Source organism: Epargyreus clarus, unplaced genomic scaffold (assembly GCF_041222505.1).
Source record: "Epargyreus clarus isolate Ecla_fem2 unplaced genomic scaffold, WU_Ecla_fem_2.2 ptg000001l, whole genome shotgun sequence".
NCBI lineage: Eukaryota > Metazoa > Arthropoda > Insecta > Lepidoptera > Hesperiidae > Epargyreus > Epargyreus clarus.
The window spans coordinates 10,115,368-10,140,738 of NW_027332209.1; the positions used below are offsets into that span (position 1 = coordinate 10,115,368).

At 32.9% G+C, this 25,371-nt stretch overlaps 4 protein-coding genes across 13 annotated transcripts in view; all 4 read left to right on the forward strand.

The window, feature by feature from the left end:
• The window catches only part of spri (Src homology 2 domain-containing protein sprint), a 316,675-nt gene extending 313,481 nt beyond the window's left edge, over window positions 1-3,194 (forward strand). For all 10 annotated transcript variants that reach the window (XM_073076518.1, XM_073076360.1, XM_073076437.1 and 7 more), the window contains one exon: window positions 356-3,194. In XM_073076518.1, coding sequence (XP_072932619.1) covers window positions 356-489 — 134 coding nt within the window. In that variant the 3' untranslated portion in view covers window positions 490-3,194. The remainder of the gene's footprint in view (window positions 1-355) is intronic.
• Window positions 3,195-6,545: 3,351 nt separating this feature from the next.
• On the forward strand, window positions 6,546-8,726 carry LOC140745378 (uncharacterized). The gene is made up of 4 exons (XM_073077236.1): window positions 6,546-6,668; window positions 7,163-7,351; window positions 7,808-7,941; window positions 8,078-8,726. Exons 1-4 carry the CDS (start codon window positions 6,576-6,578, stop codon window positions 8,340-8,342), a joined length of 681 nt encoding a protein of 226 aa, XP_072933337.1. The 5' UTR covers window positions 6,546-6,575; the 3' UTR covers window positions 8,343-8,726.
• A 921-nt stretch (window positions 8,727-9,647) lies between these two features.
• Window positions 9,648-15,357, forward strand: LOC140745233 (GILT-like protein 1). Its single transcript, XM_073077004.1, has 5 exons — window positions 9,648-9,985; window positions 12,314-12,445; window positions 12,992-13,165; window positions 13,945-14,085; window positions 15,179-15,357. The coding sequence occupies exons 1-5, from the start codon at window positions 9,905-9,907 to the stop codon at window positions 15,332-15,334; spliced, it is 684 nt and encodes a 227-aa protein (XP_072933105.1). The 5' UTR covers window positions 9,648-9,904; the 3' UTR covers window positions 15,335-15,357.
• A 4,620-nt stretch (window positions 15,358-19,977) lies between these two features.
• Window positions 19,978-25,073, forward strand: LOC140745306 (gamma-interferon-inducible lysosomal thiol reductase). Its single transcript, XM_073077110.1, has 5 exons — window positions 19,978-20,242; window positions 21,941-22,072; window positions 22,939-23,112; window positions 23,818-23,958; window positions 24,932-25,073. The coding sequence occupies exons 1-5, from the start codon at window positions 20,162-20,164 to the stop codon at window positions 25,031-25,033; spliced, it is 630 nt and encodes a 209-aa protein (XP_072933211.1). The 5' UTR covers window positions 19,978-20,161; the 3' UTR covers window positions 25,034-25,073.
• Window positions 25,074-25,371: the final 298 nt, after the last annotated feature.

Here is a 25,371-nt window from a genome sequence, read left to right on the forward strand (position 1 = left end):
CAGATAACATTAAGGTACTTACATAACTGTCACTGCATTCAAATCATTAACAAATAAAGTCAGGCGATGTTGTTAACTAATTAATGAATTGTTTATTTAAATAAGTAATGTATTGTTGGCATTTGTATTACGCAATTTAATAAAATATTGCATGAAACTCTAAATTCATTTCCTATTCTCCTCTATTATTATTTCTTCTAAAGATAAAAGACTGTTATTTTGAATTAATTTTTCTAATTTTTATTATTATCGTATTTTACAAAAAAAAACATGTTTTAAGAAATGGTTAATATGATAATTGACAGGATAATTATGCATTTGAATATGTTAATTAATATATTTTTTTCTTTTACAGAAACAATGTTGAACGAGAATGATTGCCCACAAGAAGTGATGTCAGAGAAAAGTGGACAGAACTTTATACTGGCTTATAAGAGAATAGATGCCAAAATAGCGTGGCCTCAACAGGCACTAACATCTTACCCGTAAGAGGAGGTTTCTCTCAATTATTATTTAGTCAGAGAAGAAATCTCTTAGCACTTAGAGAGTGTACAATTGATTAATTGAGGAAGAATATCAAAATAAAATTCGAAAGTACCAACACAACGTAATACTTAAGTATTGTAATTGTGCTCATTACCAATAAGTCGTTAATGCGATTATAAGTATCTCATTGGAAAAACTCTATTTTTATCATCTGAACAATAAATAAAGTGATATTTTCTACGATATTATCCAAGTGTTTATACGCTAATGTTCTCTTAGCTTACCTTACCTATAAGTACATTGCGATTAGGCAATATTTTTAAAGTCTTGCTATTGCTATTCAACCCCGTGCGTACTAATCTTTAAATATTGTAGCTTTTTTACTCAATACTTAGTAAGTAACCTTTTTATAATTCTCACATTATCACAATAACGCGTGTGTCTTATTTGTAGTACGATTTTATCTATATGTGACCTGGGTGTAGTTTTATATCGTAACGATCCCTTTTGATCATCGTAATCAACACCATCATCAATCAATAATGCAATTATCGTCATCATTATAAACTTCATTAATGAAATTATCGATACATTTAAATGATCATTAATATGTGTATGTAGTAAGTACCTACTTACATTTTTATCTTAGTTCTTATTAATTGAGATTTTTTTAGTATTTTTAATATATCCGATAAAATTAGAAAAATTGCTTTATTGTTACAATTGTAAATATTGACAGTGTAAACTCTACCTTTGATGCTTTATGACGTCATACTTCAATATGTTGTAATTATCATTCCCAAGAGGCCAAAAATAAATACATAAAAAAACATTTATTTAATTTTGCAAATAAGACTCACGCGAGCTAGTTGATAAAATAAAATTGTAAGACTTAATAATATTATAATCAGACTGAAAATGTTGGATGATTTCGAAGCTAATTTTGTACATTTGTATAACGTGTGATTTTCTTTCGAGTTTTTGTGTGATGTATGCTTCTATGTTTTAATTGTGTTATTTTATTTGATGTATCTCTTACCAAGAGGTGTCCAGAAGTAAGGGCTGTACATTTTAAACAAACAGTTACAGTGTTAAAACTACCTTATAAAGGTGGTTTCGTAGTTTCTTTGGGTGTACGTATGTATTTATATGTTCCTAAATTTCGATGTATGCCCTTAACAAACTTACCAAATTGTTGTTTTTAGTTTTTAAAATTTTAGCATTCTCTAAAGTCTTACTAATCTAAAGAGTAATTTTTGTTTTGAAACATTTGGTACTCTAACTTTTAACACTAACTTGTTTATTGAACTGTGATGTAATTTGTATTAGTAATGTAAGATTTGTATTAATTTTGTATATTCGTAGAGGCGTTTCTTAATATAATTTATTTATACGTAGTTTAAGGATGTACGACTCAGTGTTAATGGACTGGTGAATAAATATTGGCGAAACGCGAATCGCACATTAGTATTAATACTAATACGTACACGTTTTAACTTATATCATAATAACTTGATTACGATTGATACTCAAACATAATCGCTAATTTTTATTCATCGTAAACGAACATATTCAGATAAATTACTATTTTCCATAATCACAAGGAGTATTTTTGTAGTGTTTCAGTAGAAACCGATATAATAGAACCGGTAGACTTATACAGATAATGAATAACTTTCCACAGACATAGATTAGTAAAGATTACTCACGCCTAACAAGAAAATGTACCCAGTTTAGAGAATTGAAAAAGTTGCGTAAAAAAGTTTTGCCACGTCTCCGTGCTAAAATGTCCCTAAAATATTTGAAATAATTATTTATTTACTATGTAAATTACGCAGTATTAGTTATTTATTCGTAAATTTTCTCTAAAAATGTTTTTATTTGTCAAGAATTCAAAAAAATAACTTACTAATAAGCCGTTTGTGGCTTCATTCAATTTCAAGGCGGCGAAATATCTTTACTAATCTTTGTCCACAGATTAATAAGTTACAAGATAGGAGCAAGCGGTCTGAATGTGTTTAAGTACTTACAGTATTACCACGTAATAAATGTATTTTTACGTATATTTCTCTAAATTATTTTATACTCTTCATAAAATCGTAGGCATTAATACACTTATACAATAGTATAAGAGTATTAATGATCAATGTTTGTAATCCCATCGATGATTTTTAAGTAGCTCTAATCTATGTTTATTTATTAAATCAGAAAATGTCCACAGAATTTTAAAATGAATTCCAAATATCAGTGTCATTCGATTTTTTTTTTATTATTTAAGTATTATAACATTTGCAAATTAAATTCTGTCTCCATTTAATTTTAATATTTATTATTTAAATCGGCCATATTATTTTCATTTTCTTTTAAAATAAATGATCACTTATCTTATTGAGTTGTCTTTTAACTAACTTTAACCGAGTTAACTTTTAAGATAACTTTAGTTATTATTAGCAACACCAACATCTAATTAATAAAATTACTAAAGAGCAATTTTGAAAAAGCATGAAAAAAATAGAATTTATTTATACTAGTATTTTGTATATCTTCATAATTCTGTATTGTATTATTGCGTGGTCGATACTGCCAAGTACGTTCTTGTATTTATTGCAATCTTGTATTTTAAACTTAGTCATGTAACACGTATATTGTGTTTTGATAACAATCAGTCATTTGTGAAGGATTAAACGAATTTTCACCAAATTAAACAACTGTTTTATATTCCCTATTTATATTTTAATTTTTTTACTGTGTCTAAGAACTATATTACCTATCCTTTCTACTTACCCGTAATTCATATTATTAATCGAATTGCCAGAACCACAAACATATAACAACACTAACTTATATTTATTATCTTACAAGCAATACCTAAATTATTTACATGGCGTCAGAATACAAATTTCTAAAGAAAATGTAGTCGGGTGTAGTAGAGTAAAGTATAGATTGATCAATAAGTAGTATCACTGTGACAACTAAAGTTATGGAACAGTCGAAACAAACAATTACTAAGTAACTATTAAATAGTCTTAAGAACGAAGAGTCGATGGATGTGTAAATTTATTTTTATACTGTTGTTACTGAGTTGTTATTCTCATACTTAGATAGTTAAGATGCAAGCACGTTACCCAAATAAATTACCCACAACAAATTGGGATACATTAAATTTGGAGTATCCAGTTCGCCAGTATCTTCAAACCGGTACATCCAGTGAAACGATAGCTAGGCAATGGAGGGATCAACCCGAAATAATTAAAGAAATTGTAAGTATCATGTCACTATGTTATTCTCGGGGAAGCTCCGAAAGTTTCGTACAGGTAAGGTATTCATTAATTTGTCCAGTAGTTCTAGATATCATCTAGGTATAGGTTAGGTTAGATATAATGATACCATTGTGATGATACCTTCTTGTTAAGTGTCAATTACTCCTATATAAAATGAGTGAAAATATAATCAGTTGTTATCGCGGTTAACTTATTGACAAACTAATTTTAATACAAATTTAAAAGTTTTGGTAGAGAAAATAATAATATTATGTTAAAATATTACAAATAGACAGTAGGTGCAATGATCTGCATAAGTATAGTAAAATAAAGTATAAGTATAGTAAAATAAATATTTCATTATGTTTGTAGACAAATAAATATAGAAAAAACTAATAGACAAATAAATATAAAAAAATCTTTTGCTTGATTTGACTGCATACAAAGCCCTGCTTCAAATTTATCATACCCATATATTATTCAAGAGTTTTCCTCATACCTACAGATATTCTGATAGTTAAAGGTCAGTCAGAAATAAACGCTCTAGACACCCTAAAACCAAATGAAGTGTAACTAATAGGGCGGCGTGATTGTCATGGCACATACTTTGATACTGGCTATCAAAGTTACTATTCTACTATAAATTAGATATATTATACCAATAATGTGACCATTATTTTTCTCTTTGATGCAGGACGCTTGTCGAATAATTTTAAATGCAAATGTGAGTTTAATTGCTACACTTTTACGCATTTACTACATAGATTAGTAAAGATACTTCGCCGCCTTGAAATTGAATGAAGCCACAAACGGCTTATTATCGTAAGTTCTTTTTTTGAATTTTTGACAAATAAACACATTTTTAGAGAAAATTTACGAATAAATAACTAATACTGCGTAATTTACATGAATTTACATAATAAATAAATAATTATTTCAAATATTTTAGGGATATTTTAGCACGGAGACGTGGCAAAACTTTTTTACGCAAGTATTTCAACGCAAACTGGGTACATTTTCTTGTTAGGAGTAAGTAATCTTTACTAATCTATGATTTACTACATAACCAATTGTCATGAAATTTTGTACACGCGTTGTCTGGGGCTTAGAAAAGGAAATAGGGTACCTTTTGGAAAAAGTACCGTTCTCGAGGGATAAAACCTTTTTCTGCCAGCGAAGTCGTGGGTAAAAGCTAGTAGGTTCTTTACTAATCTTATGCAATTGTTTTTATTTCTTGATACAACACCAACAGTACAGTACAGTTTATATCACATTCAAAGTATCAATGTAGATTCAAATCTGTAGATGGAAGCAGGACAATGGGGCAGATCCTAACAATAGGACTGTCTCTCTTGAAGTCGGACGTGTAGTCACATTAGCTATACTACTAGCCACTAGGTAGTATCTGAGTAGTAACAGATGACCTAAGGTCTCATACCTACTGCGCTCGTGTGAATGATAGTAAACAAACATCATTAATAATTCCAGTTATTTATCGTGGTTCATCTTTGCTCTTTATGGAACCGTAATTTGATATGGTGTTCATTTTAAATAATAAAGAAAATAATATATTTTTAATGTAGAACGTAAAATAGAAATTGAAACATCCGTGTAATTTTATAAACGTAAAGGTAAGTACTGATTAAGAACACTGCCGTGTAATATGAATTGTAATACGAACATGGTATTTTATATTCGATATACAATAATAGGATCTATCAAAGACTAAACCAAAGAATTGAAATATATTTACTAACAAATAATATCCTTTATAAATTGGAATTGTAACAACGTGGTGGTCCAGACCTTCCTTAATTGTGAAAAAGGCCATATGCCCAGGACGACAAAAAGAGACACAAAAATATTAACACGTAGGTACTAATCAATGAAGTGCAACAAAAATTAAATCAAAAGAATTGATAGAGAAACATTCACTTCTATAAAAACCGAATTCGCGTTTTACTTGACCTGATGTACCGCTGTAACGAATCCTTACAACAAAATTTCGAATTGTTACACTACATATTCCCTATCAGTAATCATCTTTTTTATACAAATCCTTCACATGTACCTATTCAAATGTTCCTTCCAGAGGCAACCAATTTTCGAGGAAGTGGAGTACAATCGAGATTACAACGTGACCAAAGAGTTAACTCGCTCACAGAGCGCTGTCGACCATGACCACAAACCTTCCGAGAGGTTCAGGTTTAACAAGCATACTGCGTGGAGTGATAACCAGTATATCTATCCTCCTAGTAGAAAGGTAAGGTTAGCAAAAGTGGAGACGATATAAATAATTAACGAAAACTAAAATAAAGCAATAGTAATAAATTAGGACTAATAGTATTTTAAGAATTATGAAACGAATTAAGGATTTTAGTTCAGCATCCAAACCCATAAAATATATATTTATCATTTGGATATAACAATAGAACGCAATGGAAACGAATTCCTTAATCAAAATCGAATCGAATCGAAAGGTGCGAAATATCTCTCCGGGGATCAAACCTGAAGCCACTGTAGCAAGTTAGTGGTGCTTCTATAGAATATAAGAATATAGATGATATTGCTTCGTCTTTAATTAAACGGTGATATCGCTGTGATGGTAGAAATGTGATAAGTGGGAGTCAATAGCATATGGCATTGCTAGCAGTAGACTATTAAAAATATTGAATATTTTCTGAATAAGATTGAAATTATTGCCTTTATTTGAAATTAATATAAATGTCATGAAATTTCCAGTGAAGTTCTGTCTAAAAGGTGCTAAATTATTAAACTTTGTAGCTGGCAGATCGAATACCAGATTGTAAAGCGCATCAAACTACTGAAATGAGGAGTTCATACGAAGCTCCCACAATTTGTAGCAGATTGGTAACTGATAAAGAACAGCATAAACATCCTGCTAGTTTACCATTAATACCGGTAAGTAAATTGTAGTAAGATAAGTTAATGATAATATGAACAATAAATAGAATAGGATTAACTCAAATTCTGAAAATATTTCCTGATAACAATTACTGCTATTTTGTTTGCTAATATCTTTTAATTCATTTTTTAAGTATAATATCTACTCACCAGCAAAGGGGGAAATTGACTTAAGGACCTCATTCTTGTCACGCGGGTTTAATTCGCTGGCGTGTCTTACTCGCGTGAGTAAATTAACCTGTTGCGGTTTCCCCGCTTTCCGCGTGCGTGTAGCGTATATGAAAAGAAAACTCTTAAAGCGATAGGATGCGAGTAACGCGCATTTTATCGTTTTATAGTTACTTTTCTCACGCAGACCTTTTCATTTTCTACACACCAGGACCAGAACCGCATGCGTACTCAAACCCGCGTTATAGGAAAAAGTTTTTAAAACACGAATTACATCGTATGGATCATGTGCAGCTAATTCAGATTTATATCGTTACCCACAGCCACAAGTACCAACGAATTGCAAAGAGCTAGAACCGCTAGATACGACATACGAAGGCTTCGAGAAATATTTAGATCCATACCTAACAACTAGCAGATTACATCATAGGCCATATACATCACACGAACTGACCAAAATGTCAAACTCTAAAGACATCATGACATACTATACGTATGCAGATATTCCTTGGGTATGTATTAGACCTCCATTGGCAACTATCGCCTGAGTAATCTATGACTAAGCTTAAGCTACTGAGCGACCAAGCGAGCCGATCGGGCGACCTTCTTTTTCCAATTTTATTAAAATATCTGTCAATGATTGATTGATTGATTATGTATTTGTATAGTTTTATAAGCTACTAAATTAGCTTTTGACAGTTAACCACGACTTAATCACTTACGATATCAGTTGCTCAAGCGGTAGTAGCTAATGGAAATTCAGTTTAAGTATCCTATTTAAACATCCTAATTCTTTAACAATGTAGTTGGGATTAATATAATCACTTTTATACTTATTTACTAAACCTTAGTCTGGTAAATAAAAGACAAAAAAATACGCGGTATTAAACACCTATTTTTGTCTATTTAACGAAATTTATAATAATATTGATATTGTCAATTTGTGTCTAATTAAGTTTTCATTGTAGGTGCGAGTTCCAAGACCAAAGGTTAATGAGTGGGGTCTACCTTTAAGTAGACCTAAGTCAATGTACGATAGAGAAAAATTCAACGAGGATTTTAGAGAAATAAGAACTCATAACAAATTACGCTGGGTTCCAGGGTAAAATTATATTCCAACTGCAACTAATTACAATTTTAACAATATTTCCTATAATACCTAAGTCCTTAAAAAAATAAATTTTATTGTTTAGTTTTTTCTCTATAATTGTATGCAATAACAAAATCTTTATTATCAGAACATTCCGTACTGAATCAAGAGATAACTACGTGAAACCAACAGCACATCCAACGTCCCAGATACATAATTACGAAGAAGAAGTAAGATCTGCATACCAACGAGCTGCAGGGCAACTATCTACGAATATTCCACAGGAAGACAAAATCATGGTACAAAATTATTGCACCGAATATTCTACAACCGCTTCTGGTAAACCTACATGTGCGGTATTTGATCCATTTGTAAGAAAAAATAGACGACTGATTGGAACTCGTAATAAGTAATTGAAGTATTTCATCGCTTATCATATTATTATTTTACTGCTGTCCTGAAGACATTGCACAAAGCTAGAAGATGCTCAAAACATACTCCAAAATGTCTCAATTCGAGCTCGTGAATAAAGAATAGAAGATAGATACGGGTCAGAAGCCCAACAATGTCTGAGATATTTGAACTACATAAGACCTCCGACAAGATATACCTGCTATCAAACAAGTTATAATGACTACTATCCGTTTCCAATGATATTAACCGGAACGGAAGGCTCTTCTCCGAAGCGCGGAAACGTGCATCACCAACTGGCGACTGTCCTTAGACGGGAAACAAAACGGTATTTAGACAGCTTGTTCTATTTATAAATACACTTTTTATGACAAATAAATAAAATCATTAAGAATATTATTTTAAATATCAATGTAAACCCCGGAACAAAAAACCTATTTTGTTCCATGAATAAAACTTTTTCATTTGAAACGACTACTTTATTTTTTGTAAAACTGACAGTCACATTATAATCAAATACCTAATCATCAAGTCAGTCGTGACAACGCTATCACAACAATGAAATTAAATAAAACATAAACTCCAGATCGTATTATACCTAATGGAAACATATTGGAAACACAAAAATGTACTTCAAAAATAAAGTTAAATGGAAATAGTGTACTTCCTAATAGTACTACTAATTATAATGTACGGTGTGTACTTGATACAGCCTTACTGGATGCTGATAGTGTCACTGGCTCTTATTTACACTCTATATACTCAAATATGCATGATCTTCTAAAATAAGGTAAGTGTACAGTGTATGTATACAAATATCCAGAGAAACTATAATAACTATTCTTTTAATTATAAGTGATACAAATCTTAAAGATAATTCGTATAATAAATTTTTCGAAATGAAAGATATATGTATTTTCGATGATGACGCAAAAGGAAATTTCCTCTGCAGCTGCTGATGTATTGACTACCCTTTCTTTTGAGTGATTTAACCTTATAACCGCTATTATTGTTCTAAAGTCAGAAGATGGTAGAACTGGTGAATTTGCAGTGGGAGATACCGCCAGAAGCATTTTTAGCGTTCGAGCTAGATCTGCTGTCCTAAGGGGTAATGAACCTGTGATCGGCTTTCGGTGGAACCCATTTTTATATAGAGTTAATTACAAAGACTACTTTCACAAAGTGTTACATATTCATCAATGATACATAATTTCTTAGTTAGAATTATGATATTTATCGATATTATCTCACGGTGAGTTATAGTCCCCACCATTTATATGAGCCACTTTAGTGGCCTTTGGCAGTGGCAGTAAAAATTGGAACACCTTGTACATACGGTTCGTTAGTCGACACGAAGCGCGAAAGATTGGAACAATAAGCGTAAATTGTTTTGTAAAATTTAATATTTACACAAATGAAGCAAGTGTCGTAATCATCTTGTAACAATATCCATGACATTATGTTTAATTTTTGTAAATAAAGATAAATAATAAAATTTGTTATTTAAAGTTTAAGTGCTAAAAGTGATAAATTTTTGAAGTGTCGTGAAATTATTTTACAAAATATGGTATTCTTAAAAAGATATGTGTTTTTGTTGATTGTATTAATGGTTTACCAAAAAGCAAATAGCGGCTCACCGCAAAAGGTAAATAAATATGTTTCAGTAACATTTATTTTAAAATTCGCGCATAAATTGCTCTAATCGCTAAATAGTTTATCGCTAAATATTAAATTATTAGTTGTTGTAGCTTTTTCGACCATTTATTTATTTCTATGTCATAGAAAATATACGTGTTGTCTACCTGTCATCAAGTAGTTACTACTGCCCATGACCATTTAATTTTGTCATCCGATTTAACAGTTTAAACACTCATCACTCAAAAGAATACTTAATTGGGATGTGTTAAGATAAGCAAAATTTAAAAATATGTACTTATAAAAATATATACTTTAAAATTAAAATTAAACAAAAATATTACATAGATATATTAATGTGAATATAGGCAGACGAAATCACAGATGTATCAAAATAGGGATTACCACATTAGAATATACACCTGTAAAAAATCCACCACCACTTTGGCAAAACGATAACATTCATGAAAATGTTTGCAATCTATTTAAAAAAAAGAGTTGTTTTATTATCATTCGTGCATTAGGATATTAAACTTAAAACAACTAGATTCACAATTTCTGGTATCATTGTAGACAATGTTTATTTAGAAAAAAATGTATCAAGGGTATTATTTTTTTTCCTATAAGAAACGATAAGATACAAGTAGAATGCGTGCGCTTAGGACGCGCGTGCGGTCGTATACACTCGCGACAGGAAGAACGCTCTCGTACTTAGGAATACTTAGTTACTCGCGACAAGCAACTAAGGCTTCTCTGTATATACAAGTTGATTTTTTTAAATGTGCCTTAGCGTCAAATCCGGAACTATAAGGATAAGCGAAAAATGCTGAATGGAGATACAAGGTCGATTTTGATCAAAACTAAAATATGTATTTTCTTAAAATTTAGGTTTTTCCTTTATTGTAATTTATCATTACTTCCCAGAATTTGATACTTATAAGCGACACTATTCGTTAGTGGAATAATATAGGATATGTTTTTTTTTCTTTCAAAGTGAACCCGTTCGAATCCCGGCTAGGGGAATAAGATATTTTAAAAAACGATTACACTTTTAGTTTTTATCAAAATCGGCCTCATAACTCTTTTTAGCATTTTCGCTAATCCATATAAATTTGGATTAGGCCCTGAAGGCTCGTTTGAAAAATTATCCCTGTATATAACTATTTTACTATAATAATGTACGATTATGGCAATAATATAACAGAAACACTCGCATCGTCGCGCGTGACAACAAACGTAACTTGACCGTGACCAAACCATATGTAAAAATGGATTCTATTGTATGTAGCTATTATTATGTATGTACATGTATATAATAATACAAATAAGTTCCGCTCTTGAAAATATTTGTCTGAATTCACGACAAGGTCAAAATTATGTCTCCGTTTTGAGAATATCGAACTGTGTCTTAAAAAAGTTTAAATAACCGTGTAACAGTTGAATGAGTAGTTAAGTACGTTTTTGTAGTCTTGATTTTGTGCATGGCGAACGAATAAAACGGCAATTAAATATATTATGATTCAGAGCTGTATAATTATTTTACCTAACTACTACTACAAAGGACACAACAACAAAAGAAGGAAACACTACTAAAGCAAGACAAGTAGGCAGGTGTTATATTTGTTGTAACATATTTATATTTGACTAATGAATAATGAATAAAACATCAATTAATTTTTGATGATTCAGAAACATTTAATTATACCTAGTTTTCCCTTGTATAAATAAAAACGGTACTAAAAATTGAGTAGGTACATATCAAAGCTATAATAAAAACCTGAATAAAAATGTTGATCCGATATCCTCGTGTAATGCAGACTGCATTCAATAAACGGGTTTGTTACTGTACACGAGGTCAGTGTGTAGTATGTGGAGCAGTAAAAGTAGCCCTGCAGGCTTCGAAACTACAGCTTAATTGATTGCAAATGTTTAGCATGAAGCAGTCCTTGCGCTTCGGTGCAAAGGTATGGCTAGCTATGGATGGTACCATAATATAGGTACCAGCTGACCTACATATGGGGCGACCACCTTAGGAGTGGCAATGTTTCTGTATTCGGCTTCAGGTAGCACCCCTGTTGTATATGATTGGTTACAGATATTCATGAGCGCAGAGTTTTACCTACCCTCGGATCTATCTGCAGTCATTCTCAGCCTACTGCACAATCGTTTTCTTTTAGGATAGAATAAGTATACTCTAATGTTCTTTTTATACGGATAAAAGTTGGAACTTTGATTCATGAAGAAAATCTCGAGATTAACACAGATTTAAGACAAAAAAACATCACAAAATACACTACACTCGATATATAAATATCATAAAAGGTCTATTAATTTTCAGATATTGCTCTCTGTGTTCTATGAGAGTAAATGTCCAGATAGCAAGAAGTTCGTGCTGAATCAGCTACACCCGGCTATGCAACTACTATACCATTATGTGAAGTTACAATTCATACCGTTCGGCAAAGCGAGGGTAATTATAACTTTCATCTATATTTGTATGGTATTCGGTCAATTAAGATACTTTTATCGTTTTAGGATTTTCCAGTTTGGTTGAAACTCAATTTTTTTAATAATCCAGTAATGTTAATTTAGACTTTGGAGATAAAATTATCTAAGTATTTGTGCCGTTTTCAAGAATTAAACGCCAAAACGTATCGGCTTCTAAAAATATATTTATACTTTTTTTTAAATTAAAATTGGCCTTTATTACGTAATTTACAAATAATGTTTAGTTTAATAAATGTCATAATGATAAATACAGTGTTTTACCTATAAATATCAGCATTTAACAATTTCAGCCTTTTAGAATACTATAAATTCAATATGTAATAGGCAAATATTTGGATAGATTGATTGTTAATAATGAGCGATAGACTAAATCGTCATCTCACTTTTTTCGTGTTTTATATATTTGCATATTTCTTAGGCGTTCTTAGGTAGGGTATCAATCGTGACATTATAGTAATATACCTACTTTATTCAATGTATTAATATTATTCTTCATGGCTTATTCCAGAGTATCAACTATGGCGACGACGGTTTCGAGTGCCAGCACGGCCCCTCCGAGTGCCTCGGTAACATAGTACAGGACTGCTCCTTGTTCCACATGAAGCACGCTAGCGATTTAGAACGGCTTGAGTATGTCGCTTGTGAAATGGCCACGCAAGATGGCGCACGAGGGGATCTCGGGGTAAGATTACTAAAATTGTATTTTTTATAATATAGGAGTAGCAGACTAGCATGCAGTCCACGTGATGGTAAGTAGCTATTGCCGCCTATGGACATTGGACATCTGTAATCAACCCCAGATAAAATTACTATAAATTTATAATTTATAAAAATATATCATGTGTGGTAAGGCCACACCCTTCAAATCAGAACATGGCAGCGCTTAACGCTGCTGTTATGAGACAGAAATATGTATGTTTGCTGGTGGTGTCGAACCACAATGGGTTGTACCACCCTCAAAATTTTCATGAACGAATGAATTCGTGTGTCTAAACGTTAAGTAGCTTAGCAACATCAAAGTTTTTAAACTTTTTGTTTAGATATTAATGCTATAACCGATATTGTCGAACTGAAGTGAGCAAAATATTCATGTCACCCCATTGTTATCACTTGATAGTACTTTGGTTATTATTGCAAACACGTTGATCGATGTTAATTAAAATAAATTGATGCTCTTCCACATTTTTGAATATGTGGTCTAACTGATGCTAATTGATCACAGCAGATTATAGTCATAATATACAACGTCTAGTAGTAACGAGGTAGTAACTGCTAATAACTAATCTATAATTTACTATAGAATAATACTAGAATTATACTATATACACTCTTTAAAAGTAATTATAACGGTATTGAAAAAATCATTTTAATATTGAATAGATCAATAAAAAGAATATAGGTATGCACTGAAAAAGCGTGAAAAATGTCAATGTTACACTTATTAAACACATTTAATTACAGTGCGTTCGTCAAGCAAACTTATCGGAAAACGTAATAGAGCAATGCGTGTTGAATGGAAAAGGAACAAACTTGCAGCTTGAATCAGAATATTTTACGACTATAATACATCCAGCGTTCGTACCAACCGTCACTATCAACGGGGTAAGTATTTTTACCCTTTTTTTGTTTACGAGAGAGAAACCTTCAAAAGTACCTGACGCCTTAGGAAGCGATGCCGGGTTATGTGGGATTTTTACCGCATAAAATCTCTGTCAGGCTCTATCCTGGGGGGAGTAATTTACGCTCCTCTAGCACTACTGGTGCTTACGACGGTATGCGGGCCACACATACCGCCCTCCTTCCCGGGGTTGGTTGCTGGACGCTACGAGTACGACAGGCAGGGGATACCGTGACCCTATTCTAGTCCCGGGACTACAGGGACAAAATATTCATACCTACTTACATTTTGAACGGAAAATAATTAATTTACCACCTTTTTACCATGCTTTTATTAGCTTGACCTGACACGATTTTAAAAATTTTGTCCCATTGCCCTAATCAGGATCATCAGGATTAAATAATTTTCGAAGCGTTTTTCGAGCGTCTTAGAGAAAGTTCAAAGTCAAGTTACTGCACAATGTATTGCTATTGCTACTTTTTAGTGGATTGACTATAAAATCGTGAGTTTTAGTTTTTTAAATAATAATTTATTGTTTTTCAAGGAATTAACGCAAATATCGGAACAATACAGTTGATATGAAGAAAACATGTAGCAAAAAAAACTCTTTAAACTTTAACTTTCTAGTCGGAAACATAGTATTGAAACATCGCGTTACTCGATGAAAGCTTTCGCTGTCATCCATTGTGATCAGAAAGGAAATCATCGCAAATACAATGATATAAGAACTGGTATGATTCTCATAAAAAGTTTCCCATATAGGCGATATCTATCTGATAAAATATACGCATTGTACACGCAGTCCAACTCAACAGCAGCAGAAAAACTTCAAAAGTAGATGAACAGATTTCGATTTTTAAAACACTTATATGCCCATACGTGAGCCGTCCGTCTGGTGCTAGTTGCGTTCAGCTTCTTATGTAGTTTATGTATTTTGTAAAAATGCATCTATGGTGTTACTTTTGGAGCTGAGTGTACTAACTCTATGTATATGTTAAAATCGTACCAAACGGCAAACCAGGCTTACAATAATATGAACCTTTGTTCAAATAAACTCATTGCACTCATTTTTTTCAGATATTCGACCAAGAGATACAAGATAACGCACAAATAGACCTTTTTGGGACAATATGCTCCATAATGCCAGAAATACCGCCCTGTGCTCGCCACTACAATGAAATCGCTATGGGACATGTAATGCAGAAACGCGCTAGATCTGCTAACTTGCTTTGAAATAAAATATTACCAAATCACAATGTCGTGTAATTTTTAAATAGATAGGTTGTAGAGCCCTGGTCGAATAGTTTTGGAGAAAATTAGCTGTGAAAGACGGAAGGACAGACACGCAACTGACCATATAAGATCCCATTTTTGTCTTTTCGAATACTAAAAAGCATTTCAAAAACATGTGAAGTCTATCAATTCGATATTTGATCAGCGCTGTCACTATGTCGTTACCCTTCAAATTATGGGAAGGCATAAGAATTATGAGAAATCATGAGGTTAAAAGTGATCCCCAGCATTGGGATAGTAATTGGTTGATGGTGATGCTGTTAGAGTCCTTCGTAGTCTTATTACGAAGTAAAGTAATGGATAAAGTGAAAAAGTACGACATTAAATGAAAAACATTTTAGAAATAATTATTTAATTTCATGTAATGAAACGTATTGTTTCATTACATGATAATATATAATATAAACAAATATTAATCCTTTTGTTTCACACTGAAAGAGAATATAAGAAAACAACAAAACATCAAATTCAAAAGCGCACCGCGCCTTTCCTCACCGCTATGCCTCACCGCTCACAGATAAAAAATACAGCTCCTCAACTTGCCAGTTACAAATATATTATGACTATGTATTTTGTACAATGTACGATTAAGAAAACAGAATATATACGGATTAACTTAAGGCATTTTTTTTACTTGATCACTCAATTTCATTTCATGTAATAAATATTATTTTGGTATTATCTACTGAAAGAATGGGTTAAGGGCAAGGCGACCTGAATAAAAAGTAGTAGCAGATTGTTTTACTATGATAATGGCGTTAATATCATTTACAATTTAATTACCCGACTGCCAAGGAAGAGTTATGTTTTTTTTCTAATGATGCTTTATATTGCGTTTTGCCCTTATATCTTGTAAAATATGGCAAAAAAATAATAATATGTCTGTTTACTATTGTTATCTATTGTACGAACATCAGTTTTATAGGTAAACCTAACGACAAGGCGAACGGCCTATCTGATGGGAAGGTAGCCACCGCCGTTCATGGACATTTGCAACTCCAGAAAAGTCGCCAATACGCTGGCTTTGGAGAAGAGCTCTTTTTGCACGTATTTTAAACAGCCCCACCCAATGTCCAACTCCGGGAATACCTCAAAAAGAAACTCATTCGACATCTTGCCCTCTTTAGAATAATAATAATGTTACAATAATCTTATCTTACCTATGGGTATTACTATATAGAATGGACCACAGTAAGTTCTATCATATAATTGTATTGAGCCTGTAGCATTACTTTGTATCATCTACGCATCTCTTCATTACATAGAAATAATTATTTATTAGATAAGTCGAGTGTATTTCGTTTTATGTAATTTAAATTAATTTACTTCGGATAGTTGATGTTAAGACGTCGAGTTGTCCACAATCCATTTGTGGTAATGTGCGATGTTAGTGTAAACACTGGGTACTCTCACTTCCGCAGTTTTCAGAAGCAAAAGATACGATGCCAACCTGGAATCAATAAAAATACAATTATGTTTTAAGTAAATTAACACTAAATAGTATAGGAGTATCTGAACAATAAATAGTTAAGATGCAAGCAAGTTACCCAAATAAATTACCCACAACCAATTGGGATACCTTCAAACTGTTACATCCAGTGAAACGATAGCCAGGCAATGGAGGGATCAACCCGAAATAATTAAAGAAATCGTAAGTATTACATTACACTGTGATCTTCTCGTGGAAATTCCTACAAGTTTAGTATGGATAAGGTATTCATTAATTAGCCTAGGAGTTCTAAATATTATCTAGGTATAGGTTAGTTTAGGTTAGATATAATACCTGTATGATATGATACCTTCCTGTTACGTGTAAATTACTCTTATATGAAAATGAGTTAAAATATATTCAGACGCTATCACGGTTAACTTCACATCATTTGTATAATAAATAAATAAAGATAATATTACATTTTATATTAAGAAAATAAAAAAATAAGATTGTTTATCTAATTGAAACATCGGTGTTATTTTATAAACATAAAGGTAAGTACTGATAAGGAACATTTTGGTGTAATATGAATTCAAGTCGAACATGGTATTTAACGAATCATTCGATATACAATAATAGCATGTTAAGCAAAGACTATAAAATATACTTATTTACCAATAAATCTTGTATGAAACCTCTATACACTCGAATTGAAACAATGTGGTGCTCCAGAACTTCCTCAATTGAAGGAAAGGTGTTATGCCCGAAAGTGAGACAATATTCCAGCCATACATCAAAAAAGGACTATTAATTGAAGTGCAACAAGAATGAAAACAAAAGAATCGATAGAGAAAAATTCACTTCCAATGACTTCTATAAAAACCGAATTCACGTTTCACTTGAACCGATGCACCGCTGTAACGAATCCTTACAACAAAATTTCGAATTGTTACACTACATGTTCCCTATCAGTTCTCATATTTCCTTTATACCAAACCTCTATATGAACCTATTCAAAATATTCACAGAGGCAACCAATTTTCGAGGAAGTGGAGTACAATCGCGAATCTGTCTAAAAGGTGCTAAATATTAAAAATTTGTAGGTATCAGATCGAGTACCAAACTGTACGGCGCATCAAACTACTGAAATGAGGAGTTATTACGAAGTTCCCATAATTTTTAGCAGATTGGCCACTGATAAAGGTCCAATTAACATACTGCTAGTTTACCATTAATACCGGTAAGTAAATTAAACCGGTGAAGGTGGTAGAACCCTTTGTGGTTCGACTTCGGCGGCACCACCGCCACACCTATTTCCGCCTTATAACATCAGCATTACGGTTGCTGTGTTCTGGTTTGAAGGGTGCGGTAAGGGAGACATACTTTTACGAGGCGTTCCAGCAAGAAAAAATTGTAGTAAGACAACTTAATGATACAAAGTTTTAGACCTATTAACATCATATTAACACGAAATGGATGGATTGATGCAAATTCTGAAAATATTTCCTGACCACAATAATTGATATATTGTTTAGTAAAATCTTTTAATTTAATATTTAAGCATAATACCACCAAAGGGGAAAATTTACTTAAAGACTTCATTCTTGTCACGCGGGTTTATGTCGCTGGCGTCTCACAGTCACCTGAGTGAATTGACCTGCTACGGTTTCTCCGCTTTCTACGTGAACGTTGCAATATATGACAAGGTATATGACAAGAAAACTTTAAAACGATAGGACGCGAGTACTTATACACACACACACGTATTTATTTCGTTTTTCTCACGCAGACCTTTTTATTTACTACTCACGCGGTCTAGAACCGCACGTGTGCTAGAAATAGAGTCCTAAAACACTAACCAGTTCGTATGTCCCATGAGTAGCCAATTCCGATTTATGTCAATATCTACAGCCACAAATAACAACGAATTGCAAGGAGCTAGAACCATTAGAGACGACTTATGAAGGCTTCGAGAAATTAGATCTATACCTAACAACTAGCAGATTACATCATAGGCCATACGCATAAGTTGAAGAAAATGTCAAACTCTAAAGACATCATGACATACTTACTATACATTGTTTTTGATTGAATACGTGTCTGTAGATATAAAATATTAAATAGTGGTTTAACCCCTCATTCACTCATGATATCAATTGCTCAAGGGATAGTAGGTAATGTTAAGTAAATAAAAACATACAAAAATATTAAACACTATTACGTGTGCATCTTTAATATATATATTTTTTTATTCATTTTGTAAATAACTAAGGGATTTCATCGTTGGTACGAGTTCTAACACCGAAAGTTAGAGTACGATAGAGAAAAATTCAAGGAGGATTTTATAGAAGTAAGAACTCATAACAAATTACGCTGGGTTCCAGGGTAAAACTTCATTCTCGCTACATTTTCCTTGTTACTATTTTAGCAATATTTCCTATCTTTGTTTTATTAATTAAGTTCGTAAACAATTTAAGTTTTATTGTTTAGTTTTTACGATAAAATGTCTATTGTATAAAATAATGAATTAATTATTACCAGGATTTTTCGTACTGAATCAAGAGATAACTGCGTCAAACAACAGCACATTCAATGTCCCATATACATAATTACGAAGAAGAAGTAAGAACTACATACCATCGGGCTACAGGACAACTTTCTACGAATATACTACAGGAAGACAGAACCACGCTACAAAATTATTGCACCGAATATTCTACAGTCGCTTCTGGAAAACCTACATGTGCGGTATATGATCCATTTGTACGAATCCATTTATTTTATAAATACACTTATTTTATAGTAACAAGTGTATAAAATTATTAAGAATATTTTTCCAACTTATCTCACTTTCAATATTAATGTACTAGGGGTAACGCACCTGTGATTGGCTTCAGGTGGAACCCCTGTTCTATAGAGTTGATTACAAACACTACTTACAATAGTTCCCCGCGAACCTACTACATAATATCTTACACATTCATCTATGATACATAATTTCTTGGTTATAAACGAATTATGATATTTATCGATATTATTTCACGGTGAGTTATCGTCCACACCATTTATATGAGCCACTTTAGTAGCCTTTGGCAGTGACAGTGAAAATTGGAACACCTTTAACATACGGTTCGTTAGTCGACGCGAAGCGCGAAAGATTGGAACAAAAAGCGTTAATTGTTTCGTAAATTTCAGTATTTACACAAATAAAAACAAGTGTCGTAATCATCTTGTAACAATATCCATATATAAAAATAAATAATAAAATTTCTAATTCAAAGTTTAAGTGCTAAGACTGATTATATTTGTAGTATCTTGAAAATATTTTACAAAATATGCTATTCTTAAAAGGATATATGTTTTTGTTGATTGTATTAATGGTTTACCAAAAAGTAAATAGCGACTCACCGCAAAAGGTAAATAAATATGATTCGGTAATCTTTTACTATTTTAAAATTCGCGCATAAAACGCTCTTAACCTCGCATAACCTGTTCTTATCGCTAAATATTAAATTAATAGTTGTTGTAGTTGTTTCAACAATTTATTTATTTCTATGTCATAGAAAATATATGTGTAATCTACCTGTCGTCAAGTGGTTAATACTGCCCATGAACATTTGTCATCCGATTTAATTGTTTGAACACACAACATTAAAAAAATAATTACTTAATTGAAATGTGGTAAGAAGATTTACAAACATAAAAATATATACTTTATAATAATAATCAAATAAACATATTACATAGATACGTTTATGGCATTAATGAACATAGTCAGCGAAATCACAGATGTATAAAAATAGCGATTACCCCATTACATTATACACCTGTAAAAATTCCACCACCACTTTGGGAAACCATATGAGGGAATATGAGCCAGTAGTCATGGAATGGTTTGTGATCTATTAAAAAAAAGTCGTTTTATTATCATTCGTGTATTAGGATCATAACAAATATTATCACATAACATAATATAAACAGCTAGAATCACGGTACTTGGTATATGTAATCATAGTAAAAAATGTTTATTTAGGAAAAATGTGTCAAGTACTTTGGGCGGTTTTCTTTTACGATAAGAAACGATAAGATACAAGTGAAATGCGTGCGTGTAGGACAAGCGTGCGGACGTAAACACGCGCGATAGTAAAACGCACCCATACTTAGGAATACTTAATTGCGCGCCACAAGTAACTAAGGCTTCTCTGTATACACAAGTTGATATTTTTTAATGTGCCTTCAGGGCCAAACCTGGAACTATAAGGATTAGCGAAAAATTCTGAAAGGAGATACTGGTCCGTGGTTAGTAACGTTACATTAAATGTCTAAATTGACAAAATGGCGCTTTATATTTTGTCTCTCTTTTTTTTTGCGAACATGTAAGGTAGACAAAAAGACTTGAGCACTTACTTATTGTTACGTTTATTAAGCAAACGAAACAGAATAATTGATTGAGTAAACGTAACGTAAAATTGTGGAATGTCTTGAAAACTCACAGGAGTGGCAACGCTTAGGTAGAACCCGGTGTTAGTGACCACTTACCACCATATGGACTACGTCCTCGTTTTCTTATTAATGTAATAAATGTTTTTTTTATAATATAAGAGTAGCAGACGACCATTCATTCCACCTGATGGTTAGTGGCTACTGCCGCCCATGGACATCTGTAATCAACCCCAGATAGGATTAGATATTCCTACCTGAGGTCGGCCACAGTTGCGCCGCTACCCCTGAGGGCTAAGCTGGAATGCCTCGGAAAAGTCTGTCTCCCTTACCACACCCTTCAAACCGGAACACAGCAGCGCCTAACACTGCTGTTATTAGGTAGAAATAGGTGTGGCGGTGGTGCCGCCGGAGTCGAACCACAAAGGGTTCTACCACCTTCATGTACATTAAGAGGAACTTTTTAAAGATGTAGATTGTAGGTACATTACTTACATATTTATATGTTGGTTTATAGTGAAGAACGCCAGGCAATGAGGTAGTGAAGTCACAAAAACACAATGAATTCTATCGAATGTTCAATGTGAGGCTAAAGCACATATTTAAGACAAAAATCATCGCAACATACACTGCTCTCCATATACCGATATTACAAAAAGTCTATTAATTTTCAGATATTGCTCTCTGTGTTCTATGAGAGTAAATGCCCATATAGTAAAAAGTTCGTGCTGAATCAACTACAGCCGGCTATGCAACTACTATACCATTATGTAAAGTTACAATTCATACCGTTTGGAAAAGCGAGGGTAATTATAACTTTCTACAATATTAATTATTGTATGATTAGGTCAATAGCGATACTTTTGTCGTATGTTATATATTGGCCTTAATCACCATAGTTAGAAATTCGCCTTTAACAAAATTATGTAGAAGACATCCGATCCTGCATCGCCGCCGTGCCGTGGGAACGCTGACTCCGCACCACCGCTCCGTTTCCACTGTATAGTCCCGAACGTGGGAATTCACTCTGGGCGCTAACATTGCCCCAGCAAGTCACCACTTAGGATAGTTAGTTTTAATTTAGGTTAGATTTAATCCAAAACATGTAATATTCTGTTTTGATTAAATACGTATATATAAGTAATTCGGTCTTTCTGTATCCTGGCTGCTGCATCCCGACGCATTATATAACTCGTACTAAGTCGAGTTTTGTCAATATTTAATATTTTTAATAATCTTATGATGTTTGTAGATAAAATTATCTAAATGTTTTTGTCGAACCTATTCAAAAATTAAGCGCCAATTTTTTTATTCTTAAAAAAATAAATTAAGATTTTATTAAAATTGCCTTTCATTGAGTTAGCAATGTATAAATAAAGTTTTATTTAATAAATATAATACTCAATAAATACAATGTTGTGCCTATCGAAAATCAACATTTAACTATTTCTGCCTTCTAGAATAATCTAATTTCAATATTTGATAGACCAAACTATGGATAGATTGATTGTTTATAATGAGCGATATATTAAACCATCCTACTGAATCTCACATTTTCCATGTTAAATATCTTTGCATGTTTGTTAAGCATTAATATGTGTTGGTATTAATTGTAGCATTATAGTTATATAGTTTATTCAATGTATTAATTATTCTTCATCACTTATTCCAGAGTATCAACAATGGCGACGACGGTTTCGAGTGCCAACACGGCCCATCCGAGTGCCTCGGCAACATAGTACAGGACTGCTCTTTGTTCTACATGAAGCACGCCAGCGATTTAGAACGGCTTGAGTATGTCGCTTGTGAAATGGCCACAGAAGATGGCACACGAGGGGATCTCGGGGTAAGATTACTAAAATTGTATCCTTATATTTTCATGTACGAATCTTCGTGCGTCTACATGTTAAGTAGCTTAGCAATATCAAAGTTTTGAGGTATCTTGTTTAGATTTTATGAAATGACCGATATTGTCTGATTGTAGTAGGCAAAAGATTGATGTCCCGCCATTGTAGTAGTTTTTACTTATTAGTACTTGTACTTTGGATATCTTTGAAAACATCTTGATGAATGGTAATTGATCTCTTCCACATTTTTGAACATGTGGCCTAACTGATGCTAATTAGTCACACCAGATACTAATCATATACAACATCAAGTAGTAACGTAATAGTAACCGCTAAAAACTTATGAAAATTAAATGAATGCCATAAATGCTTTATTAAAATAAATCCATATATTTATTTAATAAAAAGAATATAGGTAGGTATGCGCTTTGTCCCTGTGGTTCCGGGACTAGAATAAGGCTACGGTATCCCCTGCCTGTCGTAAGAGGCAACTAAAAGGGGGCTTCCGGGGTTGCGGACGGCAAGAGTGGGAGCTCGAACTCGTCTAGTAAGCGACCCCGGGAAGGACGGCGGTATGTGTGGTCGCATACCGTCGTGAACACCAGATGATTTGGGTTTCCCCCCTCGTTAATAAAAAAAAAGGTAGGTATGCACTTAAAAAGCATGAAAAATGTCAATGTTACACTAATTAAACACATTTACAGTGCGTTCGTCAAGCAAACTTATCGGAAAATGTAATAGAGCAATGCGTGTTGAATGGAAAAGGAACAAAGTTGCAGCTTGAGTCAGAATATTTCACGAATATAATACATCCAGCATTCGTACCAACCGTCACTGTTAACGGGGTAAGTATTTTTAACTACTAAAATATTGTACTTATATTGGCAAATAGACTTAACCTTTTTACTATGCCTTCATAGCTTTACCTGTATGTATGCATGCAACGGAAACTTTGAACTCGATTTTTACTCATTTTGCATGGTCAGTTTAATTCCAAATTTTGAATAATTATCAAGAACCGATGACAATACACGATTTTAATAGTTTTATCCCATTTTCCTTATCAGGATCATCGGGATCAGCTATTTTTCGAGGCGGTGTTCGAGCGCCTTAGAAAGTTTATGGCAAAGTTACTGCGCGATATATTACTATTATTACTTTTTAGTTTGATTAACGAATACAGGCGTGGTTTTTAGTTTAATAATAATTTATTGTATAGTCCGCGCCAAACTGCTAGTCCGCAGGTATAGTCATACAATTTAGTATAGCGACGCGATTCATTTCTATACTCAGAGCAGACTAGCAGTTTTACGCGGACTATACTTCGAGGAAATAACGCAACGACTGGAATAATACAATTGATATTAAGCTTTCGCTGTCTTCCATTGTGATGAAAAATTAAATCATCGCAAACATAATGATTTAAGAAAAAAACTGACATGATTCTCAAAAATAGTTTCCCATATAGGCGATATCTCTGATAAAATATACGCATTATATACCTACACGCAGTCCAATGCAACAGCAGAACAGCTTCTAAAGTAGTTGAACAGATCTAGATTTTTGAAGACTTATAGGTACACCCAAACGCAAGATGTCCGTCTGGTGCTAGTTGTGTTCAGCTTCTTATGAGTGAATGTAGGTAAGTTTCGGTGTTTATAAAAATGGATCTATGGTTTTACTTTTGAAGCTGACTGTACTAATTCTATATGTTATTGACATTAAATTATACTTTGATGTTAAAATTGTACCAAACGGCAAACCAGGTTTACAATAATAACCTTTGTACAAATAAACTCATATCGCATATATTTACAGATATTCGACCAAAAGATACAAGATAACGCAACGAAAGACCTTTTCGGGACAATATGCTCCATAATACCAAAAATACCGCCCTGTCTTCACCACTATAATTAAATCGCTATGGGACATGTAATGCAGAAACGCGCTAAGTCTGCTAACTAGCTTTGAAATAAAATATTACAAAATCACAATGTCGTGTTATTTTTAAATAGATAGGTTGTAGAGACCTGGTCCAATAGTTTTGGAGCAAATTGGCTGTGATAGACGGAAGGACAGCCACGCAAATGATCCTATAAGGGTTCCGATTTTTGTTTCGTCGTACGGAATACTAAATAGGATCTGTGAAGTCTAAGTCTGAATTGGCGCTTTGATTATGTCTAACCTTTCAAATTTTGAGAGGAGACCCTTGCCCAGTAATGCATTGCATTGGGGCAGTGTTGGCTTGATGATGA

Bases quoted from the DNA above. Each gene is read 5' to 3' on its own strand.
- LOC140745233 (XM_073077004.1), top strand. From the start codon at position 9,905: ATGGTATTCTTAAAAAGATATGTGTTTTTGTTGATTGTATTAATGGTT. The intron at 9,986-12,313 runs GTAAATAAATAT...ATTAATTTTCAG, and splicing joins ATAGCGGCTCACCGCAAAAG to ATATTGCTCTCTGTGTTCTA. The intron at 14,086-15,178 runs GTAAGTATTTTT...CATTTTTTTCAG, and splicing joins CAACCGTCACTATCAACGGG to ATATTCGACCAAGAGATACA.
- LOC140745306 (XM_073077110.1), top strand. From the start codon at position 20,162: ATGCTATTCTTAAAAGGATATATGTTTTTGTTGATTGTATTAATGGTT. The intron at 20,243-21,940 runs GTAAATAAATAT...ATTAATTTTCAG, and splicing joins ATAGCGACTCACCGCAAAAG to ATATTGCTCTCTGTGTTCTA. The intron at 22,073-22,938 runs GTAATTATAACT...CACTTATTCCAG, and splicing joins TACCGTTTGGAAAAGCGAGG to AGTATCAACAATGGCGACGA.
- LOC140745378 (XM_073077236.1), top strand. From the start codon at position 6,576: ATGAGGAGTTCATACGAAGCTCCCACAATTTGTAGCAGATTGGTAACT. The intron at 7,352-7,807 runs GTATGTATTAGA...TTTTCATTGTAG, and splicing joins CGTATGCAGATATTCCTTGG to GTGCGAGTTCCAAGACCAAA. The intron at 7,942-8,077 runs GTAAAATTATAT...CTTTATTATCAG, and splicing joins AAATTACGCTGGGTTCCAGG to AACATTCCGTACTGAATCAA.